This window comes from Ochotona princeps, chromosome 5, assembly GCF_030435755.1.
Source record: "Ochotona princeps isolate mOchPri1 chromosome 5, mOchPri1.hap1, whole genome shotgun sequence".
Taxonomy (NCBI): domain Eukaryota; kingdom Metazoa; phylum Chordata; class Mammalia; order Lagomorpha; family Ochotonidae; genus Ochotona; species Ochotona princeps.
The window spans coordinates 27,227,223-27,253,541 of NC_080836.1; the positions used below are offsets into that span (position 1 = coordinate 27,227,223).

The window sequence follows — 26,319 nt, forward strand, 5'->3', positions numbered from 1 at the left end:
TATTCTATTTGGCAGTCTAACCTATTATGTTACAATGATGATCTCTGGTTTCCTTTCAAATACAGTTCCCTCAAAATCTTCACAGAAATTCATGTAATTTTTTCAGTCACTTAGATATGCAGTAACCAAAGACAGCAAAATTACTTTCTAAATAGAGACCTGCTTTATTTAGTTTTTTACCCACACCCTTTTAGTTTGTCTCTGTTTTTGTCTCTTTCACTCCTGCCCATCACCCACCTCTCCTTCATGCAAAATTATGAGTACTTCTGTTTATCAAATATCACAGGATTTAATTATAAATCTTTAGTATTCCCTTTATATTTTTCTGTATAATTTGTCTACAGTATATCTTGAGAGAATGGAACAATAATACTCGTATTTGTCCCTAAAGCATTTATTGCATTATTGTATGATTTTTGTATAACCATCTTAAAATATGAACATAATCTGAGCATGTAAATGCAGTTTTTCAACATAAAATATTTTTCCAGTCACTGTGACTACATTCCATGTCACCATGAAATTCGGAGGTGTAAAGCAGTGATGTTATTATGGCTAAGATCTGCTAAATCTCGAGTTAACTGCATTAACATCAGTTTGTCCCTAAGCTGGGAAGCTTGAAGACTAGAGATAAACCATAGTTAGGAGGAATTGTGGGAAAGTCTTGATACTCACATGGGTGGTAGTTAATGTTGACTTTGCTCTGAAATCCCAGGTATCTGTCAGCTGGGAAATCCATGAGGCATCTCCTTATTGTCAATCTGTATGGGGATAGTTTACATTTCGTTACAACCCTGTGACTGTTCTCTAAGATTGAGAGTTTCAAGAGAACAAAAAGAATGTGTGTGGCATTTTCCTTTACACATGAAGTGGTAACACTGTTGTCATTTGTTTTTATTGCGTCTTGCATTAATGTAGGCCCAGGTCCAATGAAAGAACATGAACTGCATACTAGATGAGAGGTGTAACAAGACTGCATGATAATAAGAGCATGTAGGATATGGAATATTGCGGCAACTTTCTATTTTTGAGTACACATTTTATGCAAATTGGTTAATTTTCCAATTATACTTACTATATTCACTTCTTTGAATTAATTTAAATATGTGCACACTTACTAACTTATGCTTTAAAATGATTTATAGATTTTTTTGAAAAGTAATGTAATTTAGTCAAATATCAATAAATTTGCAGATATCCCGACATAGGCGGAATCATTCACAGCATCTCTTGAAAGATGTCATCCCTCCACTGGAACAATTGGTGAGTAATTATTTTATTCCAAATCTACAACTATGAAATTAATTCTCAAAATTCAACAACTTAACAGAGCATACATTACTATCTCGTGTTTCTGTAGCTCAGGAGTTGGACATGGTTTAGAAGTATGCTTTAGCTCAGACTACCTAAAAGGTTTCCCTCATGATGTCAGGCAAAATCAGGGTCTCATCTGAAAGCTTGACCAAAGAACCATCTGCTTTTCATCCCGCTTGCATAACTATCACAGTGTTGAATTCCTTTAGGAATGTAATGCAGAGGCTACTCCTAATTTCTTGCTGCGTGGGCTTGTCCAAAATGGCATCGTTTGTTCAGAGTGTGCTTTCTGAGAGTCTGATAGCAAAACAGAAGTCTCAATCTTTTATAATTTCCCAAACTAAATGTATCCTAAAGTAATCCTGACTTTCTCCTAGAGCCTTAGAAAGTCTATTTACAAGCTGTATCTGTTCACTTCATTGTACCTTTGTACTGCCTCATCTGTCACGTGATTTAATGCAATAGCCTCTTCTCCGTCTGCTCACGCTCATTCTCTCAGCTGTCTGTTTTTAACATAGCTGCTAAGGTGTTGTCAAAATGTGAGTTAGATGATGTCACTAGCCCTAGTCAAATTGCTCTTGCAAAATACCATTAACAGAATGGATTAGAGACAACAAGCATTTGTTTGTAAGTCAGTACTACAGCATGGAAGCCTTAGATCATGATATAGCCATGGCTGAATTCTGCTGAGGCTTTTTTCCAGGATGAACAGTGTTGCCTTCTTATTGTATCCTCACATAGCAGACAGAGGGTGAGTGGGCTCTCTGAAGCTCTTTTTATAAATCCACTCATATCTAAGAAATCTACCTTCACAACCCAATTACCTCTCAAATCCCCCACCTCCTTATGCCATCTGGTTGTTGGTTAAGGTTTCAAAAATATGGATTTGAGGCGATACAAAAATCCAGACCATAATATCACTCTCAGCTCAAAATCCTCCCTGGGATCTAGCTTACCTACAAGTTAAAACTGAACAGCATCCAGGAGCTCACCACTCTGTGGTTTCCAGCTACCTCTCTGACATCAGCTCCCTTTTCCTCCTGCAGGTTAATATCACTACTCTTCTGCAGGATCATTCCACTTATTGATCCTCTGCATATCACAACAAAGTTTTGTGTTAATAAATTTGTTAACTTTCATTTACTTATTTCCTTCCCGTCTCTGTTATAATATCAACTATTAGAAGTGTTCTCTTCTTTTCAAAAATCAAATTAATAACAAACACCCACCATTTTGACCAATTCTCCTTCCTTTTCACCTGTATTTACTTTTCTCTGTATTTGTTATTGCCATGTGGCATATGAAACAACTTTCTTATATTTATTATAGCCTTAGGGTATAAATTCTGTGAGTCCAGGACTCTGTCCTCTACTTTCACTGATTTTAGCAGTGGCAATTCCCGGAACATGGATATCACTCAATTCATATGTACTGAATGGCTCCCTGAGTTAGAAGCTAAAGGCTTTTGTTTTTACTTTCAAGCTTACAATTCACACATCTTTACTTCACACTGAAATGCTAGCTCCATCTTCCTATATAATATCTTTACTATTTATTTTCCTTACCAAGTTTCAGTGGCTTCCTGTTTTTGACAGTATCAAGCTAATGCACTTCTGCTATGATCCCTGAATTGTTTTGTGTATTATATAGTTCCATAGATGAATCGTTAATATCACAATGGCAACTTGATTTAGACAGGGCCTTGATCCTGAAGGTACATTCCAGCATGTACTTATACACTATTTAACTTGTATTTCATGGATAAGAGACCTGTTACATGACTGCTTTTAAATACTTTGAAATTAGAAGTAATGATTTGCATTTTCTTTATTATTTTGTACTTCTGAAATGGCTTTTTGGCATGAGTGCTTGTTCAGGAAAAAAATGCTTGTTGGTTGATGTAATAATACGATAATAAGGATTAACATTATTACATTGATTGCCAATATTAATAAATGTTTTTCAGATATGTATAATGAATTTGTTATACTGAAATGTAACAATATTATGTTTCCAAAATTAATTACTATGATCTCAGCTTCAGGAAAAGAATTTTCTCTTGGATATATCTTCTATGATTCTTCAAATTTGCATTAGCAATAGAGTTTTTGGTCTCTGGCTATAACAGCTTAGCCTCACCTCTATGCCTGCCCTGTTACACCCAAATTAACTATTTGCTTTTGTATCTCTTACTGATCTTTAAGATGTTTTAAGGGGATTCTGTCCCTTAATCACTGTTTCACTATTAGAAATTTCTATGAAGTCTGGCACTTTATAGGTTTCTGACAGGAAAACAAAAATAATGTTCTGTAAGCAAATGTCAAATGTCGTATAAATTTGAATTAAGGAGAAAATAAAGTAATAGATATTTATAAAGAGCTGCATCTTAACAGTTCATGCCAAATTTTACACTGAAATATTTAGTGGAACAAAGTATTTAATTAAAATAGAGCTTTGTGTATGTGTGTGTATGTGTTTGTGTATGTGTTCATGAATATACACACAAAACTGTATGTCTTAAGATAGTTCCAATTTTTCTACATAAATGTTTCATGAATTGTGAGTTTTTAAAATTCAAATATGGTTATCGTTTAAATTAACCAGTATTATAATCTACTTTATAATGATATGGACACTATGACAATATATCAAACATGGAATAATGTTAGGGAAAATTTAATAGCAAAAAAAATGTATTCTTTATTTTTTAAGATTTTTTTTTCTTTTTGAAATGCAGCGTTACAAAGAGAGAAGCAGAGACAAAGAGACATAGACAGAGATCTACTCACTGGTTCCCTCCCAAACAGCCAGAGTTGGGCCAATCTGAAGTCAGGAACTTCTTCTGGATCTCCCATGTGGGTGCACGAGACCAAGCGTTTGTGTCATCCTCCACTGCTTTCCAAGAAAGCATTTTTGCATTTAGCAAAAAGCAGGATCAGAAGTGGAAAAATTGTGATTCAAACTGGAGGTAGGCTAGCACTGTAGGTAGAGGCTTAAGTAGCTATGCCACAATAGTAGCCCCCCAAATAATATTTTTAATTTATACTTACATTAAGATTATTTGTTAATTGCCCATTGAATGATCAAAAATGTGGGTGGTATATTAAACATTCTAGATACTCAATGTTATATCATGACATATTGTTATGCCCAATAGTAATAGATACTAGAATACTCAGTACTCTATTCTAGCTCAAATAACCTTGGAAAGAAAGTACTGAAGTGGGGACCAGTGCTACATCTTTGTGGATAAATCCTTACCTTGCATGCCCTGAGATCCCATATGGGTGCAAGTTCATATCCTAGATGATCTACTTCCCGTCCAGCTCCCTGCTTGTGGCCTGGGAAAGCAGTAGAGGCTGGCCCAAAACCCTGGGATGCTGCACCCCTGTGGGAGACCTGGAGGAGTCTCTTGGCTCCTGGCTTTGAATTGGCTCAGCTCCACCTATTAAGGCCACTTGGGGAATGAACCAGTGGACAAAATATCTTTCCTTCTCTCTGTAAATCTGTGATTCCAAAAATGAATAAATAAATGAATGAATAAATAAATAAATAAATAAATCTTTTAAAAAGGAAAAAAATACTGAAGCAAGAATTGATAATTTTTCAAGCTCTTTAGCTTAGCGTCTTTTTCAATCCTTTTTTCTCGCCAGCACTATCCTGAACATACACATGCAGTCACTCCATCTATAACCTTCTAGAAGCACAAATCAATTGATTTACTAGCCCTGAGTTTTCCCCAGGGCCCTCTTTCTGAGCTTTTATATTTTTATCTTATTGAGTATTGTAAACATAGGTCATGTTAGACTTATTTCTACTTGAATCAAAGTTTGTATGATTTATAAATTTTGTATTGAACATTATTTTACAGGCAGAATTGTTATCTTTGCCACTTATTGATGAATTATCTATTATGGTGAACAATTCCAAAATAATTGCAATTCTCTCAGATAAAAATCAGATTTCTTTTAAATTATTCCTCACCATTCACATCAACTCAATTTATTTTCCAGATTCTATGCAATTTTCTTTGTCTAATTTAATTTTAAATATATACCCACAGATATATTTTTGCACTTAGAGTCACTTATTTTCCTCTAACATTATCACATGCTATCTATTCTGATCTCTCCACATCTCTTTACTTCCACTAAGTCAGTGTTGTCCCCTTGTGTCACCAAAACGTTTTAGAAATAATCTGCCTTGATGACATCGATCAAGATGAGCTCTAAGAGATAATGCACACTGAATCACTTTCATTTGATATTATTCTTCATGATTTTCATCATGTGTCCTTTTTTCTCTAAAAAAACTGTTCTACATAAACCTCATTTCATTTGTCTTGCTTATTCAGAGAATTCTTCTGAACATTTATCAGGAATCACGAGATACTGGTTTTAGGTAAAACTTGCCAAGGTATCTTATTGCCATGCTGCATTTTTCACCTAACCTGCGATTGTGAATGATTGAGATCAACTTGGTTAGACAATGCATTTGTTTTGAATCTTGAGCAAAAGTATTCCTAATAGGAGTCTGTTTCACGGTGGAAATTATTCAGTTCACTGACACTTGTGAAACATGGTATGCAAATCCATAGACGTCTAATGTAAGAGGTGGATGTCATTTCCAGACGTCTAATGTAAGAGATAGATGTCATTTCCAGAGAATCAGTATAGATGCTTCCCAAGTGCTAAAGATCTGGCATGAAATACACTATTCTGCATTTATTTCCTGATTGTGTATACATATGTTAAAAACTGTTCATAGACCTAATCATTTTCATGGCACTTTTATCTTTCCAAAAAAGTATTCAAGAGAAATAACAAATTTTGTAACATGTTAAATCTTTATCGTTTTTATTCTTATCAAAAGAGCCTAAGACATGTCTCCAGATAACCCTGCAGGAGTCAAAAGCCTGTGGCGGGTTTCAGAACATCATCTGCTTCCTTCTGGGCTAGGAGGATTTTGAGGACAGAGCTCATAAAGTTGCCTTGGCTTGGGGGCAAAGCAGGCTTTTTGCAGATAAACCTTCAAGTCACAGATTCTACCTTTTGGAGCCAGATATCATTTTTGGATTAATTAATACTTGTGAGGGCTTTTAGGATGAAAGACATTGTGGGAATACAGTGTTTTCTTATTTTAAGACAAAGGATAGTCACTTTGGAGGAATAATTCTATTGATCAGGCTGAACCTTCCTTATACTGGGAAAAAATCCAAAAGCTTTTCATTCTTTCAACATTCTACTCTGGTCATATAAAATTAGATTATCTTAAGTAATACCCTCTCAGATCTTCAAATAGTCGTATGTAAAAGATTATATAAGCCATACAATGATTCTAAGAAAACACTATCTGAACAAATTTTCTTTATTTCTTGTGTCTGTTTTTAGCTTAGGCAAAAGCATGCTTATTTGCTCATGTATAAGGGTTGGGGAGTACAGACAAAATTTTATATTTGTAAAATTGCAAGAATGCCATACTGGCTAGAATATAATACACAAGGGAAATGGTCAGGATTTGTGGGGAGAGGAAGGCGGTGCTCAGGGCATGAAGGGCCTCGAGGTGATGGTAAGATGTCCAGAAGCCATTGAAACACAGAAGCAGATTATAATATTGTCCTATTCAAGCCAACATTTGAAATTCATTTAATTCTAGGCTAGAGTGAAAGAACACACACAACAACAACAAAGGCTGTAACATTAAGCAATCTTTTCTGCCCTACTACTTAGATTAAAATTAGGTTACAGTACAATTGAATTAAACTAATAAGTTACCCAGACAGTAACTGAGAAGACCATTCTTACTGAACTCCAATGACAGGCAAAGAATGAGTAATGCATTAAAATCAAAGCCACAAATATATATATTCCAGGGAAGATAGAGACTGGGGGACAGAGATGAGAGGAGAGATACAAAAACAACTGTGGAAGACTGCACAACATCCCTGAGATAAAAAGAGGTGTCCATGTCTCAAACAGAATCTAGACTTCTTTTGGGTGACCAACTGAAACACATTGGTTACAACATGAAAGGCTTAAGAAAAAAAAAAGCTTATAGAAGTTCTTGAACATCAAAAACAGCAGCTTTAAGATGACATTTTGATAAATTAGGGGCAAATAAATTAGAGATAGATACAGGAGTATAATTTCCCTTAAAATACACAGGGGCTTAATATCATGGGGGGGGGGGAAGCACTTGCCTAGATGTAGAATGTGCTTTGCCAAAGCCAAAGCAGGAAAAGGTGGTCCAAGAGTGTCAGTGGCCATGAAACTGGCTGTATCCTCTCATCCTGAGTGCGAACAGAACAGATCAAAGCAGGCATTACTCAACTAACGTCCTGAAGAGTAAAAATAAGTTACAATGGCCAAACGTGCCTAACTATGGGATCTGGAGTCACCACCAGCCCCTCAGGAACTCTTTGGAGAATTCTTCTGAGCCCTGCTCACATAGGATGCAGAACTGGTTTTCTTTGCTTTTCTTCTGCTTTCTTTTTCATATGATCATTGTATCCAGGGTGAGAAAATTCTGGTTTACCACTATTAAAAAGAATGTACCCACAGGAAAGCATGTATTTATGTGAGGCCAAACAATATAATGCATGTATCTAATAGCAACATATTTGATTTCTGAGCTATATTTAAGGCAATTCTAAAACTAATTATTAAAGACTTTCAAAACCATTAGTATGTGTACAGACATAAGCTTAGTTTTAAAGTGATTTTCCATACTTTCAAGTCTGTTCTAATGTATATACCACCGCTCCAAACCATAGTTAGCAATTCAAAAATAGTACTAAAGAAAGAATATAGTAAAAATTGGATATTGGAAAGAAAACACAAGTAATAAATCCCAAAGTAGAGTGCAACCTGAAGACAATGTCAGGAAAAGAAAAACAATGGAAGAATGGGTAGTGGAGATAGAAAAGAAGATTAATGAAGGAAAGATAAGCATCATTTGGTAATAAACAATATAATCAAATGTGTTCTCATCCTATGCTTTTTCAAAGAAATCATCATAACAGTGAAGAACACAGAGAAAGTACTGTGTGTGATCCATCAAAGGTTCAGAAAAAGCAGAGCAACTGCCTATTTACTAAATAGGAAAAGAATCAAATGCCAGAAGTATTTGAAAAGTGTGGTAGCCTAGGGTTGCAGTTACAAAGAGTTGATGCATAGTTTTGTTACAGAAAAATTAAAAAGCATACAGAAAGTTTTACATGATGACACACTTTGTATAGGTTATTCCAGTTGAGAGTTATAATCAGTCTAAAATTTGTCAATCCAGAAAAATTGTATTTGTCAGTATTATAGAGATAATGACCCTTTGGGACTGTGTCATAGTCTATTACAGGAAAATATTCTGATGACTGTTTAAGTAACCCACTTTCTATGATCAAAAGACTTGGAGTCAGATGGTTGCCAGAATCATAATGAAAGGAAAGAGTAAGAACTTAAATACCTAGGCAGAGAAATTATTAGAAAGAGGCATAAGGACTATATGATTCTGGTGCTAAAAGGTCAACCCTTCCAAGTAAAACATGATGGGAGTTTATAAGCCTAAAATTAAGGATAGTCTTTTGGTGAACTGGTATAGATGAAAGTTCATTGTTTGCAGTTGTGTCTGAGAACAACATGAAACCTTCACATAGAGAATTGCAGTGTCTGTGCAAAGGGTTACAGGTTGGTCGTTGTGTCATGATTGTCACCATTCATCAAAGGTTGTCTTTCCCTTTTCTGCCTTGTCTGTTGTCTCCAATGTAGGCTGATGAACAGGTGCTATTTGGGTTTCCTGCTGCCATTCATTCTTCTCATCTGGATCGCAGCAAGGATGTGTCTGCTGCACACTCCCTCAATGCTGGCACACTGGCTGGATTCCAATCAAGACAAATAGCTGATGTTCCCAGCCATTTAATGTTACGTAGTGCTTTCAGGGGACATCAAATAAAAAACTCAGGAAATAAGACATAGTAGCTAGATGATTGTTGGCATTTCTGAAAGATCACATAATTCAAAGAGAGCTATCATTTTAAAGAATCACAATTTGGCCTTAAAACTATACTAAAGTTAGACAAAATTTTATACATAATTTTTAAAGTTTCTGATAACAAATCCATTTTAATTATACATAGTCCATGTAATCAATTGTAACATATAGATGATTGATTCTTCAGATTATGGGTTTGACACACAGATGACCAGTTCGAGTTATTAATAAGTTAATATATGTAAACCGGTATATGAAATACATAATACTCTTCTATTCACCCTAAGACTTATTTCAGCTCATCCTGAGGCTCTCAGAACAACCAAAGAGGTATATCCAGCCTGCACAAAAGATAAACAGGAATATCTTGGATGTGAGCTCATAGTCTTAACCAGGTTAAGATTCTGCTATTAGTCTTTGAAGTTTCCTTGTGGGCTGTGCCCTGAGCATTTTGGAGGAGAAGGTGTTCTTGATTGAAAATTGGTCGGAAGAATAAGTGAATGGACATAAATAGATCACCTGGTCCCAGAAGTAAGAATAAACACATGATATAGGCCTTGAACATAACAATGGGTAGAAATGTGCAGGCACACAGCAGTAGTAATGAGAAAACATAAATAGCTGCAATCACTGTAGTAGGCACTAGAAAAAACCAGGGCTATTGGCTTGTGGTAATGATTCCCAGGAATTCTGCACCGTCATTCCTGGGAAGTCTGTTCCATTGATACAAGACCACAGAAACAGACTCAGCCATTCAAAGCAAGGAGATCACATTGGTTGAATCCAGACTTGACTCTAGCCTGAGGTGTCCTTGGACATGCCCACCGGTTTCTGGGAGAACATTACTTATGTGTTCAAGGGGAAAGAATTTTATGGTGCATAGTCTGTTTATTTGGATTCCTCTCTATAAGAGGATTAGCTTTTTATTTATATTTCCTTTCTCCTGATAGAGAAACAGTAATAATCAGTGATGCATCTCTGTGGGTATCAAAGTGTCCACCCAGGGATCTTTTAGTGAATCCTTTCTGAAAACAAAAACAAAAACAAAAAAACAAAACAAAAAAACAATTAGGCAGCACTCTTAGTTTAGAACACATATGGGTTGACAGGTTTGTGGCTTTATAAAAAAGATACATGCAGAATTTTGGTTAACTTTTATTTTCATTAGAAGAAAGTTTAAATTTTGCCTATTGTTGCCCAACAAAATTTCTCAATATACATTTCTAAATAAAGGGGCCTCTACTGTGATGCTAATTGCTATTGAAAAAAAAAAAACATTTTCCCCCTAAAATTTGTGGAAATCAATGATACTTAGAGTTAAACACTGAACTTATTATACAGTTTTTCAGGATACACTAATAAAATTCTCTGGCAGCAAAAAGCAAAAAAAGCAGCGGTTTTCACTGGAAGGTTAAAACAAAATTCAGGTGACTATATGTGTTCAAATGTAAGAAGAGTTTCTAAAAGGTATCGACAAAAGCTTCTTTAGTCACAGGCTTGTCGGGAGCTGTTGAAAGGGTGGATGTGTGACAAATATTTCACTAGTGTTGTCATAAATCATCATCATTCCCTTCATTATTTACTCAGTCAAAAATGTGCTCGTAAAACATATTCTGACAGTTCAGTATTGTTCTCCATATTGGGAATGAACAACAGATGATAGACACTCTCCCCTAAATCAGAGTATGTCTTACAAACCAGTAGCTCTTTAACTGTTAGTGCTGCATGTGGTGAGATGTTAAAAAAAAAACTGGTTACCAAATATCTCTTTCACCTGTTCATATTGAAGATGAGTTTGGCCTAACCAGTTTTTTATGAAGATTTAATTCATTTGTTCGTGGAGACCACATGTGTTACTGGTGCCTCTAACCACTCTAAGTCGCGAATCCAGGTGTGGAACGTATGGTCCTTTGCTTGACAGGTGCAGGTCCAGGCAAGTAAGCAGATAATTGCAATATGATCTGAAAAATTCTGTAGTGATAATGGTGGCTTGAACATTGAGATTGAGGTAAGAGCTGTCTGAAAAAAATTCCAGAAGAATCCTGGAAAGACTTTCTAACAAAGCCAGAAAAACTGAATTTTAACGTAGACTGACAATTTATTCAGATGTTTGTTCAATGAAGGCGTGATAGAAGTGGAGGATTACTATCAGAGAATGACCCCATAGACGATGGACCTGAGCTCTAAGGCAGATAAATTCAAGCTTTTAGCATAGAGCCTGGATGAACGGGTGCTGGAAATTCACTGAGAGAAAAGATGAAAAGGATCTAAAGACTTGGGATGGAACCTCTGGAGCAGCCAAAAGAGGGTCGAAATAAGGTGCTAAGAAATGAAAACCTCTGTTGTAGATTTTGTTGGGTGTCAACAAATCAATTTGCACAGTATGCTTATCACAGAAAATTTGTCGAGTCTCCTTTAAGAAACCTATGAGTCGCATTTCTGACGCCAGGGGCATTTCCAATAGGAAGAGGACTGGTTGCCTCTTGCCGTGGCAGCCGATGAGGGGCGCTGTCTGGCCTTGGAGCAGGCATGGCGGCCTCACACAGCAGCCTGTCTTCCTGGCCGCTGGTGGCTTCTCTGTGTCTTGTCACCTTCTGCCCAGGCAGTGGAAGCACCTGTGTGGCCGAGCAGGTGTGTGGCCGGCGCGGAGCACCTGTGTGGCCGGCGCTGCAGCGGCCCGGCTCCGCTGGCAGGCCGCCTGGGGGCCTGACCGCTGCTGGCTTTCCTGTGTCCCCAGCAGCCTCGTGGGAGAGGCCTGTGTGCTGGGCAGCTCCCCTCTCAGCCCGTGTTTTGACTCTCAGGGAAGCAGCAGCCCGTGAGCCGCACGCACATCCCCCCCTCCCCCCCAGGGCTGGGTTTCCATTTTGAAGGAACCTCGTGTTGGAATCCTCTGGTCACATGCCGGCTGGAGTAGACGGACGGTGAGCCTTCCTCACTTACTTTCACGGACGGGCCAAGCCTTCTGAAACTCCGTGGAGGGACACGGGGGACTGGGGAGCTGAATCCTGGCCCTGGGCCCCCCATTCTTCTGTATCATCCAGCTCATCTTTGGCAAAGCGGGCCCCTGTGTCTTATGGGGTGTTGTGCCTTGCTGACGTACCTGGGCCCTCCTTGTGAGGCAAGCCAAGTGAAGAAAACGGTTGGAATCACCGGCAGGAGTAAGCGTGCCAATTGGGTAATTAGTCTAAAAAAAAGTGATTTTTTTTTTTAATGGCATGCTATAAGGGTCCCTGATGAAAATACAGGAATATGGCGTTTTAAATTGTCCAGAAGGAACCATGGAGGGAATCCCAGGCATCCTAGAACTCTAATTGGGGGCCTGCTCTGATTAGTTTCCTGGTAGAAATTTGAGGTTCTCTCCCAGGCATCCGGGCTTTTCACGGGAGCCATGAGGAGTTTTGCCCATCTAGAAATTGTTGTCCTAACAGAACCGTAATGGGATGGCGTTTATGAGAACCTAACAAGAAAAGGAAAGGGCAGCATGTGGAAGTTTTGCTTTTTGTTTTTACTTTTAGAAAACTAGAGCAACTAGCCCTCACCTAGTGTCCTGGGTAACTCCTAGATTTCAGAAAGGAGGAGGATGGGGGGGTGGCCTGCCCCAAGGCACAAAGCCAGTCTTCCCCCCTTTCCTCTCCTCTCATTTGTGTGTGTGTTCTGAGAGAGAATGATTGGTTCCTCGCTCACCCAGGCTAACCAGTCCTTTTCGTTCTCAGTGGCTACAGCCCAAAGACCTCCTGCACCTCAGACTCTGTGGTGTCCTGGGTGGCTGAGCAATGGTGAGGGAGTTCTGGTCACCTGCAGGCAGCCTCATGGCCTGGATTCCACAGGCATGAGTGACGCATGCACCATGAAGAGCAGCAGGGTTAACTCTGGAGAGAGTGAAAGGAACTCAACAACCCTTCACAGCCGGGGAGAGACTATGCCTTGTGCTTCTGGAAGGGAAGCTTGTGGTGGTTACTGGCACCCTGCAGAGAGTTTGTGCCTGATGGACGTGTCTAAAACCCATGTCAGTCAGGAGCCACTTTCTTTTCTGTACTCGCTTGTGTGCCAAGAATCAATCAGTGCCCGTTTCCCAGCTGGTATGTGAAATAAGTTTGGTTGGAAAGAAAATGGAGTAAAAAATATAAACTATCGTTCAAATGTAGGAAGTCATCATATAGTGTATGAAAGTTTCACTAGGCAGGGGGGTTATTTTCCTTTGTTACCTCTTTTTTTTTTAACTATAAAACTATTCAGCATTGTGCTCTTCCTGTAAAGTTATTGTAAGTATTATGACAATAAAACCACATCAGTTTGTAGACTATTAAAGTGCTTTCTCTCAAACACACACGCACACACGCATGTGAGCGTGTTAACAGTGCGAGCCCATACATACCTGTAAGAAAAGGAAGCAGCCACATCATGGAGGAAGGAAGTGGGAGACCAGCATTACTAGGTGACACAGCACATGCAATGCTGCTGTATGAGATGCCCTTCCGTGGTTCAGGCAGCCATATCTGGTTCCATTGAATTCTTGCTCTTCCCTAGCCTGAGCAGGAACATGGAAGAAGTTAGAACTTTTCCAAGAATGACAATTAAGGAAGTCATTAAATGTGTCTTCTTTTTAACCATTTGAATCCAGTTTTTTTAGTATGTGACTTCAGTGCCCTGGGTGAAAAGCAAAAGAAGATGTAGCACTGTGTAATAGATAGTTCATATTCTTCTTTGGATATGAACTTGTGATGGTAGTGATCTTTCAGGCCTTCCAACAAGCTATACGAGCACAATTTAATGGAGTTCCATGACTAGGCAGTTAACCACCACAATGATTCTTTAAAAGCACACATTCATTCAGACTAACATGTAGGAGTTTGTCACAGTTTTAACATGTACATTGTTTTTTGGCAGATGGTTGAGAAAGAAGGTTATCTTCAAAAAGCTAAAATCGCAGATGGAGGAAAGAAATTAAGGTAAGAAGAGTCGTTTAAGTCACTTTCGTGTAACAGTATTTGTTCCTCATATCCTCAGTTTTTCCTGGTACTGCTTTATGGGGAATCAGTGCCCAATGCTATCAAACAAGAAAAGCCTTCTCTTCTATTAGTGTGACCAACATTGTATCTAAGGTAATTATCATTTTCAAAGAAATTCATTACATTTTATGCTGTTGCACAGAACATGTAAATGAAATGCTTCTTCTCTAAAGACCTGAAGTCTTATAAAAAATGAATTCACAGACTTAGATTGGAGGTTCAAAGATTACAGGACTAATGGACTCATTTGCAAGATGTACAAATCTCCTGTTTTACATTAGGCAGCTAATATTTTGAAGGGTGGAGCACTTGATCTTTTGTAGTCAAAATAGAAATTGTTTTAGAAAAATTAAAGGATATAATCATGAGCGTGTGAAGGTGAGAGATTTTAAAATGGAGCAGGAATTCCCTTGACAAAAACAAAAAACTTAAAGAAAAAAATAAACTTAATAACAAAGTTGAGAAATGAAAAAAAGTGCTAATTTTGTGGCATGTTTGGGTGATTCAGTCATTCCGTTTTTTTGTTTCTCCTGTCAGTTCTGTTAATCTACTTAGCTTTGTGATAGTTGATATGCAAGTTATAAAGGCATATTGAAAATACCCAAATTGAGAGACAAAGCCTTTATACCCAAGTGTGTTATCAACAGTTAAACCATATAGAGTTGTACTAAATAGCTACACAACAAGACACTTGTTAATTGTGTAATACAATTAATTAGTGGAATGTCACTGAAAAATACAGAAGAACCAAATGCATTTTTGTTTGCTGTCTATAATGGATTATGTATTTATTTGAATGAAGTAAAATTTGAGGAATGAACACCTGTCATCCCATTACTTACCATAGCTATTTTACTTTTTGACAAGCTCTGCTTTCTGTTCAATTTTCTGGGAAAGCAAACAAGACCTTAAATTTCCTCATGAACTGAACTCTGCCAGGGCCCTTCTGCCCCGTTGAAGGGTCCAGAGGAGAGATCCACAGGAAACAAGATCAAATGCAGGGACTATGCTAGTCCCTGCCCCAGGGAAGAACTGGGTATGTGAATCAAGTGGCAACAGGGGCAGTCTGAGCTTGACTAGCCTAGCCTGAGCACCGTCCTTTATTGGGCCCTGTCCTGATGTTATTAGATCAGTAAGGCAGGTGCTACAGTCTCTCTCCTCAACAGGAATAAGTCAAGATCCTTTGTTACCCTACTGGCCCTTAAAGAAAAAGTCCCAAAGGTTTTCTCTGTTTTAGTCACATCAACGCTTCACTGGGGCTTAGGAGACAAAATGACCGCTGTGGTCAGTCTTGCCCTGGAGCCATGTCAGCAGTTCCAACAAGAACAAGATGCTGCTCTGTCATGGTGGTTTCACGAAATATCCATGTCCATCACCCAGTAATATTTTTTCCTAGAAGCAGTGTCAGAAGGAATCTTGGAAGGGAGTAGGCTCTTCATCCCTTCAGTTCAACATGAATCATGAATGCATTTTAGGTAGTTTCAATCAGAACAAATACCATTGTGTATTTGTTTTATTCTCTGTTACTTTAATCAGTTTGCATATAATTTCTGTTACAGTTTACGATCATATAAACAATTGTGCTTTATTTCATTGTTGTTTTAATCAGCTTATATAACATTATGTATTCTTTCAACTTTTTCCACTTAAAGCTAAATGAAGTTTAGTTTTGCTTCTTTTGTTTTTTTTCCTTACGTCAGGTACAGGATTGAGTTGATTAATCCCTGTCTTTGTGACTTTGTGTTATCATCATTCTGGGCAAGACCTTTCTCAGATTTGTTTTATTTTCAGTCTCCAATTCTTACTTAAATTAACCATAGACCTCCTTTCTAATGTATTTGATGTGCTCATTAAATCTACTGTCCATATAAGTATTTTACTAAATACGCACTCAGAAATGGGATGTTGGTATGACAAGAGGTGGATTAGCCTGCTGCTCTACATTGCTGGCTCTTACATAGTGTTTTGTCCTCTAAACCTATTGATGTTTCTTTTTTTCAACTATTCATTGTTGCTACCCATCATTTCCCAGTTTTCTATTTGTCCAAACTCCCAGAAAAAGATCAACATTGCCCCAGTGCCATTCATCCCAAGGAACACTGTAATCAGGCACATCTGTCTCCCTTGAACTTGTTAGCATTCTCTCAGGGGATAAATGCAGGAATGCAGAACTAGTTAGCGATAAGTTACATGCATTCATGAGTCCACTGAGTGCTGTTCCCAGACACTCTCCTGAATGAGTGCTCTAATTCACACCAGTTCACTCGGCAATGATGAAGGGATCCCATTTCCCCATAATCACATCAGCATCCTCCGCATTCATTATCCAGTGCTCTGAATTTTGCCAAATTGATGACCATACGAAGTAACCTCAATGTTGCTTTGGTTTGAATTCCACTGATTGCGTTATAGCTGAGCATCATTTTTTATTCTGTGAGTTGACGATTCATACATTTTAACTCTTTCCTCTGGTTTCTTTTTTAAGACAATAATTTGAGCAAACTTATAATATATTTGAGATAGTAATGCTTTGTCTCTCAATTCTAGATATTGTAAATATCTGAAGTATGTGGGATTTATATTTATTTTTATCATAAATATTTTATAAATTGAACATTATATAAATAATTACCATGTTTAATAACATTACATATCACCTTGTTGACAGGCTGTACTATATCAAATCATCCACAATTTCCTTTTAGTGTTTGATTTTTAAAATGAGTCTGATTTCATATTAAAAGACTTGTAATTGAGCAAGCTTCCTAATGATCGTCAGTTTTTCTTTTATATTTTCTAAAGGCAGATGTTAATCTTGGATTACTTGATCAAATTACATGACCATTTTTAACGAATTTTACTATGTATTACTATGTGACTCACTCAAGGAGTCTAAATGTTCTTATCAGTAGAGAAAAAAATGGCCAATGTAGTCATAACCTTGAAAAATTGTGTAATTTTCATCCCATTGATAATTTAGTAACTGTTAAATAATATACTACGGTTACTATAATTTTTATTTCTTATGTAAAATTTCTTTTTAATGCCTTTCCCATTTGTCAAGGATTTTTATATCATTTTTATAAATTTTAATGAGATAACAAGCAATATTATCAGATGCTTATCTTGTCTAACACACTAAATGCTTTAGCAGTAATAATTATATAGTACAGCATTATTACTCTTACTGCACCTGTATTATTCAGTGCTTTCTCTAAAGTATTATTTATATATTTTGATATCATGCAATTTAGCTGTTTTCCTCTGTTTCAAACATGTTTGTTTTCTCTCTCTTGCATTAAGCTGTATGAAGCCAACAAGGAAAATTTGCCATTTTATTTCATGTCACCAACTATAGCAAAGCCTTTCTCAATTAATGCATATTTATTTGTACATTATTTTCTACTCAAAAATCCATTCTATGTCATCCACAATTTGTATTCATTCCTGTTTTCCTTCTTCCCTCCAAGCTTCCCCTGCCCCCCAATTTCTTTGTCTCACTTACATATTTTATTTTTACTTGAAGAAAAGTTTGACCTATCTCTAAATATGAACAGGGAGTTTGAAATGAAGAACTCATTGGCTCTGTCTTACAATCATCAGAGGCTGTAAATAAGCCTTATTTTGAAATGAGGTTAGGCACATTTCCCCAGCGACATAATGACAGGCTTGAAAGCAGAATATATTTTGCATTTAACTTCAATTTTTAATGGTGAACATTGAAAATGTGCCTTAGCTTTCCTGAGGAAGCTCAAGAATTTCTTCATTGAGGGAATTCTGTCCCCAAAACTGTGAGTAGCCCAGGCTTTTTTGAGACTCTGAGGCGCTGGTAAAAAGTTATGTTCCATGCTTAAACTACAGATGTATCTGTCTACCTGTGTATGTTATTCCAGTACCCGGGCTTGTTTCTCCTTTTGTCACTGTAATTTCCCCACAGAAGACTGCATTGTGGCCCGGTATGCCTTATCATGCATAGAATATTCATATGCTTTCCTCTTCAAAGGAGCATGGAAAGAAATATGTGAGGTAAAATATGGACCAAAGATAAACATGAAGGAAATGCAGATAGAGGTAGTGCAGAAATGATGTCTACCAGTGCCTGCTCTCATCCTGTGACCTAGGCTGCTAGATTTTCGGGGTTTGGGGGTGTCTCTGTGAGTATTAGCAGTTGTTACTCGGAATTGACTGTGCCCTTCTCACATGAAAAAGAGTAAAAGCTATGAGGTTCTTTCCTGTTAGTTTTTTTTTTTTTTTTCCTGGACTTTTGGTTTGTCACTGTTCATTACCTAAAAAGAAATCATGTGAGATATGGGCACAAGATCCAGCTCTGATGTTTAGAGTTAATGGATGTGCAGTAGCCAGAGTTTAAGCTAACAGATTCTTAGAATGGTAATGAATATGTTTAGGGACCTTTGTGTTGGGCATCTCCAGATTAGGAGCTAAATCAAAGTTGTTGTTATTCTGTGCTGCCATCCGGTGACCGTTTTGTAGAATACCAAGCTGATGCCTGTCTTAAGTTTTTTGGTTTGGGAATATGTTGTTGTTTTTTTTAATTTTTCATTTTGTTTCTGTTTCTCCAAATTCACAGCCTAGGATTTTTCAAGAAAGCTTTGTGAAATATTTCACTTGGATAATGTGCCCCGTTTGTTGTGTAAATTAGACTTTTATGAATATTACTTTCCCTTTCTTCCAACTGTATTTAGCTTATCCTTCACCACCACTCAGTATGTCTTTTACATATTAAATAAATATTTACATTTATTATGCTAGAATCTATTTCCTGCATTGAATTGCTACTATTATCCTCCAACATGATTATTACCTGTAAATCTGTGTGGAGACTTGAGACCTCTGATTGTAATTAAATTTGGATATTTCCTGAACTCTGTGTCTTGCTTACCCTTTTGCCCATCCAAGAACAGTTTACAAACTTTCATGTGTGGAAATGGAGCACAGTTTTCTAAAAGACATCATGAAGTATATGACAATAACTGATTTCAGAGACAGATGAATTCACTTGCTGACTGTCAGGAAGGAGGAGAGAACACATTTCAGTATTGCCAAACAACCCAAGTCAGGCTAAGATGTGACTTTTCGCCAAGGAAGGCTTCTAGTGTTTCAGTGTCAGTTCTGTATAACTCTTCTTCCTACCTGCCAGGAGACACCACGTAGACAGGCCCGATATGACTAACGGGAGAGCTGTATTCACCCTCTCTGGAGACAGCTGGTACCTTGGAAGGAGGAGTATTTTAAAGGCCTATAAGATGTAGCCTGAATTCTGTATTCATTGCTATTCTGTGGTTAGGTGAGATGTAGCCCCATTAAACTTCAGTTTACTTGTATGTTCTCGAGAGGTATTACCTGCTTTGCAGACTTGTTTGGCAGATGTGTTTCCATGTCTATTGACTATCTACATCTAGTTACCATTAAAATCCTTTAAGTCTTCCCTTTTTCTCTTTATTTAGTAAGTTCTGTTTGAAGAAATACTGAGACCAGTTGAAGTGAACAAAGTTTACTTGTAAGAGAAAAAAAGTTTCAGTATTTACCTGGCAGGGGAGATACCATGATCACAAAGGTGGTTTTCCCAGGGCGAGGCTTCTCCATTGCACTCCGGATGTGCTGACCCCTGCAATTTCCCCAAATGTGGGAAACTCGACTGCATAATTTGTGGTAGTGGCGGACTCTGTTCACACTCTCCCCTTTAAAAAAAAAAAGGAAAAATTTCTGTAACTCTTCAGCATTCTAAAAAAAGGAAAGAAACAATTAGAATGTTTCACATTACCCCATCTCCTAGAGATAATTATTTATAGGTGGAGAAAAGGAGGTGACAAAAGGAACAGCCTGTAGTTGCTATTTCACTTATGCAGCCCTGCTTGGGCAGTCTGCAGTCTCTTTGGGCAGTTTGTAGGCTAGTGTTGCAACAGCTCTGATTGGTTCAGATTCATATGCTTAGTTAGAAAGGTAAACCCTTACATTAGGTTACCATTTATTTTCACCTTAAGATAGGTTATAGTTCATTGTGTAAAGGCTGCTTTGAGCCATACTTACTACTAAAATGCATAAATCAGTTTAAGGCAATTAATTTTTGTCCAACCACTCTTAGAATCATATTTGGCATAACTGGTTCATAGTTTGGTGGTTAAATTACACCATGCACATAAACTGACAAGTGGCATACCTCATACAATGGGAGGATAAGAAACAATGGCTCATGCTTATGATAATCTCATAGCTGAAAAATCAGCAATACGCCTTTTTGGAGCTTCAGACTATTAGCACTTTGCTCAGTCTTTAGAAAGTAGGTCAAAATTTATAAGCTTCATAATTTCAAAGTTTCAACCAACAATGTCTTTAAATCTGACATTGATGGGTATCCTTAACCAACATGATATTACCTAATTTCTTGTAGAAAACACAACATAAAGTAATGAACTATAGGTTTTGGAGACAAAAAACTCTAACTCTAGGTCCTTTAGTAAGTTAACTAACATCTCTGAGCCTCGTTTTCCATATTATTAAATTAAATATTAGTACTTCTATCATATTTTTTGCATGTGAAACTAAATCTACACTAGACAATCAAGTCAATCCAACTTACTTGAACTAATTTTTGCTTATGTTTTGAAAAAGATCATAGTAAAATTGAAATGAAAGAGAAGCAGCTAAAAGTTTGTAAGCAGCATTTTATTGTTTATATTTTTATTGAAATTCAAGCAATTGAAGTCAACCCATGAAAGTGCTTTCACTTTTATTGTGAGATATAAAATAATGTTTGCAATTTATAAATTCATAGCAAAATATTAATGCATGTAAGACACAGGGCTTAGTCATACTCCAAAGGTTCCAAGGCCCGCAGTGCCTCTTCTCTGCATCTCGTTTGTCTCATTCACACGACAGAAATACAATTTTGTGCAGTTTAAAGTCCTTATGCAGAAAAAATGAGATAACTGAGTTCCATGCAACTTCAATGATAGAGTTCTATCAGCAAGTCCTGTAAATGATCAAAATCTGAAACAAATTCAAATCAGAATCATTCATCCAGGACTTACTATTGTTTAGAAACAAATAAGGCATAGGATCTCCCTCACAGGAGAAAGAATTGGAAGTGTAACAGTTAGATTTAATGTGGATTTTAAGAAAGAACGAAAGAACGAACAAGTGAAAGAAAGGAAGGAAGGAAGAAATGAAGGAAGGAAGGAAGGAAGAAATGAAGGAAGGAAGGCAAAGGAAGAAAAGGAAAGAAAAGAAAGGAAGGAAGAAAAGGAAGAAAGGAAAAAGGAAGGAAAGAAGGAAAGAAAGAGGACGGAAAAGAAAAAAGTTCTATTGCTTTTTTTTTTTCTGTTTCTGGCTATCTAAATTATGCCCTGCATAAAGAAAAACCCAAGACTATTTCAGTTCACCTTAGTGTTGCTTACCTAGTAGGAGAAATAAGCACTAAAGCAGAAGTAAAATATGTTTGTATTTCTTTATCTTTGCATTACTGTTTTGAAACATTGTCTCCATGTTTTTGAAGCTGAGTGGATCCAAGAACATTGTGTTCCTATTTATATGTTAGAAAATACACATTCTGCCCCTTCTGAGCCTGTTTATCCTTTAACACAGTGGTGCATCATCAAGAAAACTTCAGACATGCTATAGCACCTAATTCTTTTTGTAAATATTAACCTTACTGAATCAAAGTTGTCCTTTCAATCAAACATCTAGATTCTACCATGCAAGTGGAATTATACAAACTTTAAATATTCATTTTTAACATACTTTTGTGTGGTTTTCTAGGATGAAGTGTTTCTGTAAACTTTTCTGAAACCACTTTTCTAAACCAAATTCAATTGCCTTGAAGTGAATACTAAGGCAAAAGCACATTCTAACATTTTGATGTAATGGGGAGAAATTTGTGTATATTAGTATCTTTATTTTTTTTTACTATCCAAAAATCTACAATCTTCATGATACCAACACACCCATATACTAACTATGGCAGTAACATTTATGCAATGCTCAAGGCACCAAGAATTACAAAAGAAAATCAAGAGCATAATTTCACCATTTCCTTTAACGTTTGTTACATGCAGATATTTTTCCAGGCCTGAGTTCAATCATTGGCTCAATAAATACATATTTAGTGTCTGTTTTGCCCAAGGCACCTTTACTAGGCACTGGAAATATTTCTGTTAAGATAAAATTATTTCTGTCATTTTGTATTTTAATAAAAGAAATGTTATTTATATATTTGAAAAAAGAGAGAAAGAGACAAAAGCATATTAGAGAGAGAGAGAGAGAGAGAGAGAGAGAGAGAGAGAGAGAGAGAAAACTCTGATAGCCACTTGGTAACTCTGCAAGTGCCTGTAACAGCTGGAGCTAGGCCAAGGCTAAAACCAATAGTCAGGCTATTTCTCCTCCTAATTCAATTTGGGAGAAAAGTTCATGGGAAGGTTCATTTCTTGCTCCCCATTCTCCAGGCTTTACAAGAGACTCAAACTCACTATGCTGGGACTCTTGAGCAGAACCTTCCTACAGCACTTCTCATCCATGAGGCACAGACCTGTACTTGATGTAGCTTCTTATAGAAGACAGGATCCTCTAACTTCTCCACTTGGCCCCTTTCAACATGACTTAGGAAGACCTCAATCACCTTGTTAGATTACTGATTTTTTTCCTTCTCTCTACTATTTGTTTTCATAGAAGACAAATATATCTCTAATCAAAAAATCCTTTGGGGCAACCAATTTTAGCTTTGTCTGGTGCACACCCAAAGAGGTGATAAGTGCTCAAGCACTTGGATCCCTGCCAGCCATGTGGAAGACTCAGATTGAGTTGTGAGACCCTGGTTTAAGACTGGCCCCAACCCAGCTGGCATTTGGCAAAGTGAACAGATGAAAAATATTTGTTCCTATATTCTCCTCTCTGTATCTCTTTGCATTTTAAACAAATATATTGAAAAAAAACCCTTAAAAAAAAAAAGACTAGGAGCTAGGAAAACAACCATGCTCTTTCATGAGGTTTACCAGGGTTCCAGTCACTTGAACGAAGCAAAGTAGGCAAAAATAAGGAGTATCAAATCCAGGTGCTTCAGTTTGAGATGAAGGCATGTCAACAACCAAGCTGATTGACCACTCCCAGATTGTGATGTTTTAATGGAAAATGTAGCACATGAGGAAGTTATGGAAGGCACATATGTGAAAGCTGCATTTAGACATTTGATGATTGGAATTAATAATCTGAAGTGACTGGGAATCTGAAGACAGTCTGTGGTAAACATGACAGAATGATGTTATGAGCTATACACATATATTTGCTAAAGATTTATTTATTTGAGAGAGATTGAGAGATTGAGATTTTCTGTCTGATTCACTCCCCAAAACAGCCACAGCAGCTAGGTCTGGAGTAGCTTAAAGCCAGCATTCAGGAGCTCCATCCAGCTCTCCCACATGTGTGGTCCTTCCCCCAAGGACTTGGGTCAAATCCCCTCTCCCTTCCCAGATGCATCCACAGCAGGACTGGACGCACAGTTGCTGGGTCTGATATGGGATGTTGGCCTCACAAGAATATTTTACACAACAGTCTGCATTAGTATCTCCCCACAGCACTATTCTTCCACACTACAGGCTTCGCTGTTCCATGAAAAGAATCTATTATGCTACCAATAACCAAGAGCCAGTAGCAACTACATAACCAATCTATTGTGCTTTTTTTCCCATCAGAATTAACATAATTCTTATGTGTGCAACCTTACAGCATTGTGTCATTATTTCTTTAGAATATGTTTATTGGAATGGATCAGATAGTCAAAAGACATATAGGTTTTTTTTTAAGATTTATTTTATTTTTATTAGAAAGTCAGATATACAGAGAGGAGAGACAGAAAGGAAGATCTTTCGTCGTTGATTCAGCCCCAAAGTAGCTGCAATGGTCGGAGCTGTGCCAATCCGAATCCACGTACTCAGAGCCTCTTCTGGGTCTCCCACATGGGTGCAGGGTCCCAAGGCCTTCAGTTTTCCTCTACTGCTCTCCCAGGCCACAAGCAGGGAGCTGGATGGGAAGCAGGGCTGGCAGGATTAGAACTGGTACCCGTATAGGATCCTTGTGCACTTCAGCTGCTAGGCTATTGCGCCAAGCCCTTACAGGGTTCTCAAAAGAAAAAAAATTTTTAAACCTCCCATAGAATTGTGCTGCAGAAATGGTATACCCATTTGCATTTTTATCCATAGAGTACAGGAAAATTCATTTCCAATATGCTCATTAATCCTACATAGAATTATTCCATTCAATTTTTAACAATTTGATGGGGGAAAGTGGGCAGTGTACGTTACTATTTTTATACATTTCTAGTGAGATTCAACATTATAAAAATATTGTGAAGTAAGAAATGACCTGAGTTATTCAGACCCTGAAATAAACTAAATCAACAAAGTGATGCAACAGTGAAAAAAGAGGTTCTGCATCTTAGTTTTGCTTTCCTATTTTAGCTTACTATAAAAACAGAGACGGTTTATGTGAGGGAGGGACTTGGATACATAAAAATTGAATTTTTGGCTGTTAAAAGATTTTAGGAGGATCCAAAATTGAGAAAATTTAGTATATAATCTGTGCTTTTAGAAAATTAAACAAAAGCTTTATTATTTAAATCCCATACAGCTTATAGACTTCAATGAAAAGAAGACTTCTAAGATTTGTTAAAATATAGGCTTTGCTTGTTGAAAATATCACCCATACTTTTTCTTCATTTGATAATGTTTTTTTCTCCTGCTTTTCTTTTCCTAAGGAAAAACTGGTCTACTTCCTGGGTCGTGTTGTCCAGTCGAAAAATTGAATTTTACAAAGAATCCAAACAGCAGGCTCTGTCCAACATGGTAGGTATTTCTCTGCTTCTACGAGCATCATCTTTTCACAAACATTGTTGACTTAAATTGTTCATTTCATCAGGAATCACACTAAATCCTACAGGCTATCAAATCGGAAAGCAGATGAAAGAAATGGCTCAATAAACTTTTAATCAGATGAAGGGAAATAGAAGTCGGTGTCTGTTTTATTAAGTGGTGCATTTGGAGAATAAGCCCAAATGAGATGAATGGTGAGCAGCTATCTAGTAATGTGAAGATAACACTTTAAATTAAGGTGCCATTTGTAAATGCTTTATGCTTATTTATGGAATAATCACTAAATGCAGCTACTTACTCAAATAATGTATTATAAAGCATGTTATAAAATGCATTAGTAATAAATGCTTACACGATGAGGCTATGGGAAGCTGTTTTAAAGAATATTGTAAGACGTAAATCGTATTAAACCATGTATGTGCATCTTTAATACATGAATTTAAGTTGTTATCTAGCATGCTATAAAGTGCTTCATACATTAATAAATAATAATAAAGTCTTTATAAATGGCACCTTAATATAAGGCTTTATCAGTGAGAAAACACTGGGTTAAACAAAGTAATTTTTTTATCTTAGTCTAACTGACATTCACTGTATTCAGCTAACCTTTCGCAATATTTCTATGACTTCAACTAATGGAACTAACACAATTTGTGTATCCTGTAGTTATAATAAAGTAAAATTTGTAGGGTTGTGTTTCTGTACCTGGAGGAGAGCTTTGCATATGCCCAGAGGTTTAAGAGTAAGTCTGGACGTTTTTGAGCTAGTTACTGGGTCAGTTCCAGCTCAAAACCTTGCTGCCCCAGAACACAATAGCAGCCACAAGATGTAGGAGACAGCGATCAGGTAATATCTGACAGCCTGCTGATTAGGAAGGATTTGGGGCAAGAACCAACTTGCCATACTCTATTGGCCTGATGGACAATAGGGAAAATAGTCTCCTGGCAAATGTTGACCACAACGAACTAATTTATATTTGGCAGGTAATGAAACAATGGAAAGTTCTTTGCTCTGCTGCCACTAGTCACATTTGCTATGTAATCCTCTTTAAGTAGGAAATAGAAAATCATTTTCTAGGAGATGTTTTTTAAAAAGAAGAGCTTTTAGTAAGAACAAAGGTAGCATTTGGCTTGCTC

At 37.1% G+C, this 26,319-nt stretch overlaps 1 protein-coding gene and 1 non-coding gene across 3 annotated transcripts in view; both read left to right on the plus strand.

Annotated features, from left to right (window-relative positions):
• ARHGAP15 (Rho GTPase activating protein 15) overlaps window positions 1-26,319 on the plus strand; it is a 625,244-nt gene that overhangs the window by 69,181 nt on the left and 529,744 nt on the right. For both annotated transcript variants that reach the window (XM_004577187.3, XM_058664454.1), the window contains exons 3-5: window positions 1,195-1,263; window positions 14,185-14,246; window positions 25,069-25,156. In XM_004577187.3, coding sequence (XP_004577244.1) covers window positions 1,195-1,263; window positions 14,185-14,246; window positions 25,069-25,156 — 219 coding nt within the window. The remainder of the gene's footprint in view (window positions 1-1,194; window positions 1,264-14,184; window positions 14,247-25,068; window positions 25,157-26,319) is intronic.
• LOC118757976 (U1 spliceosomal RNA) lies at window positions 19,845-20,008 on the plus strand. The gene has a single exon (XR_004995477.2). It is a non-coding gene; the product is annotated as a U1 spliceosomal RNA (small nuclear RNA).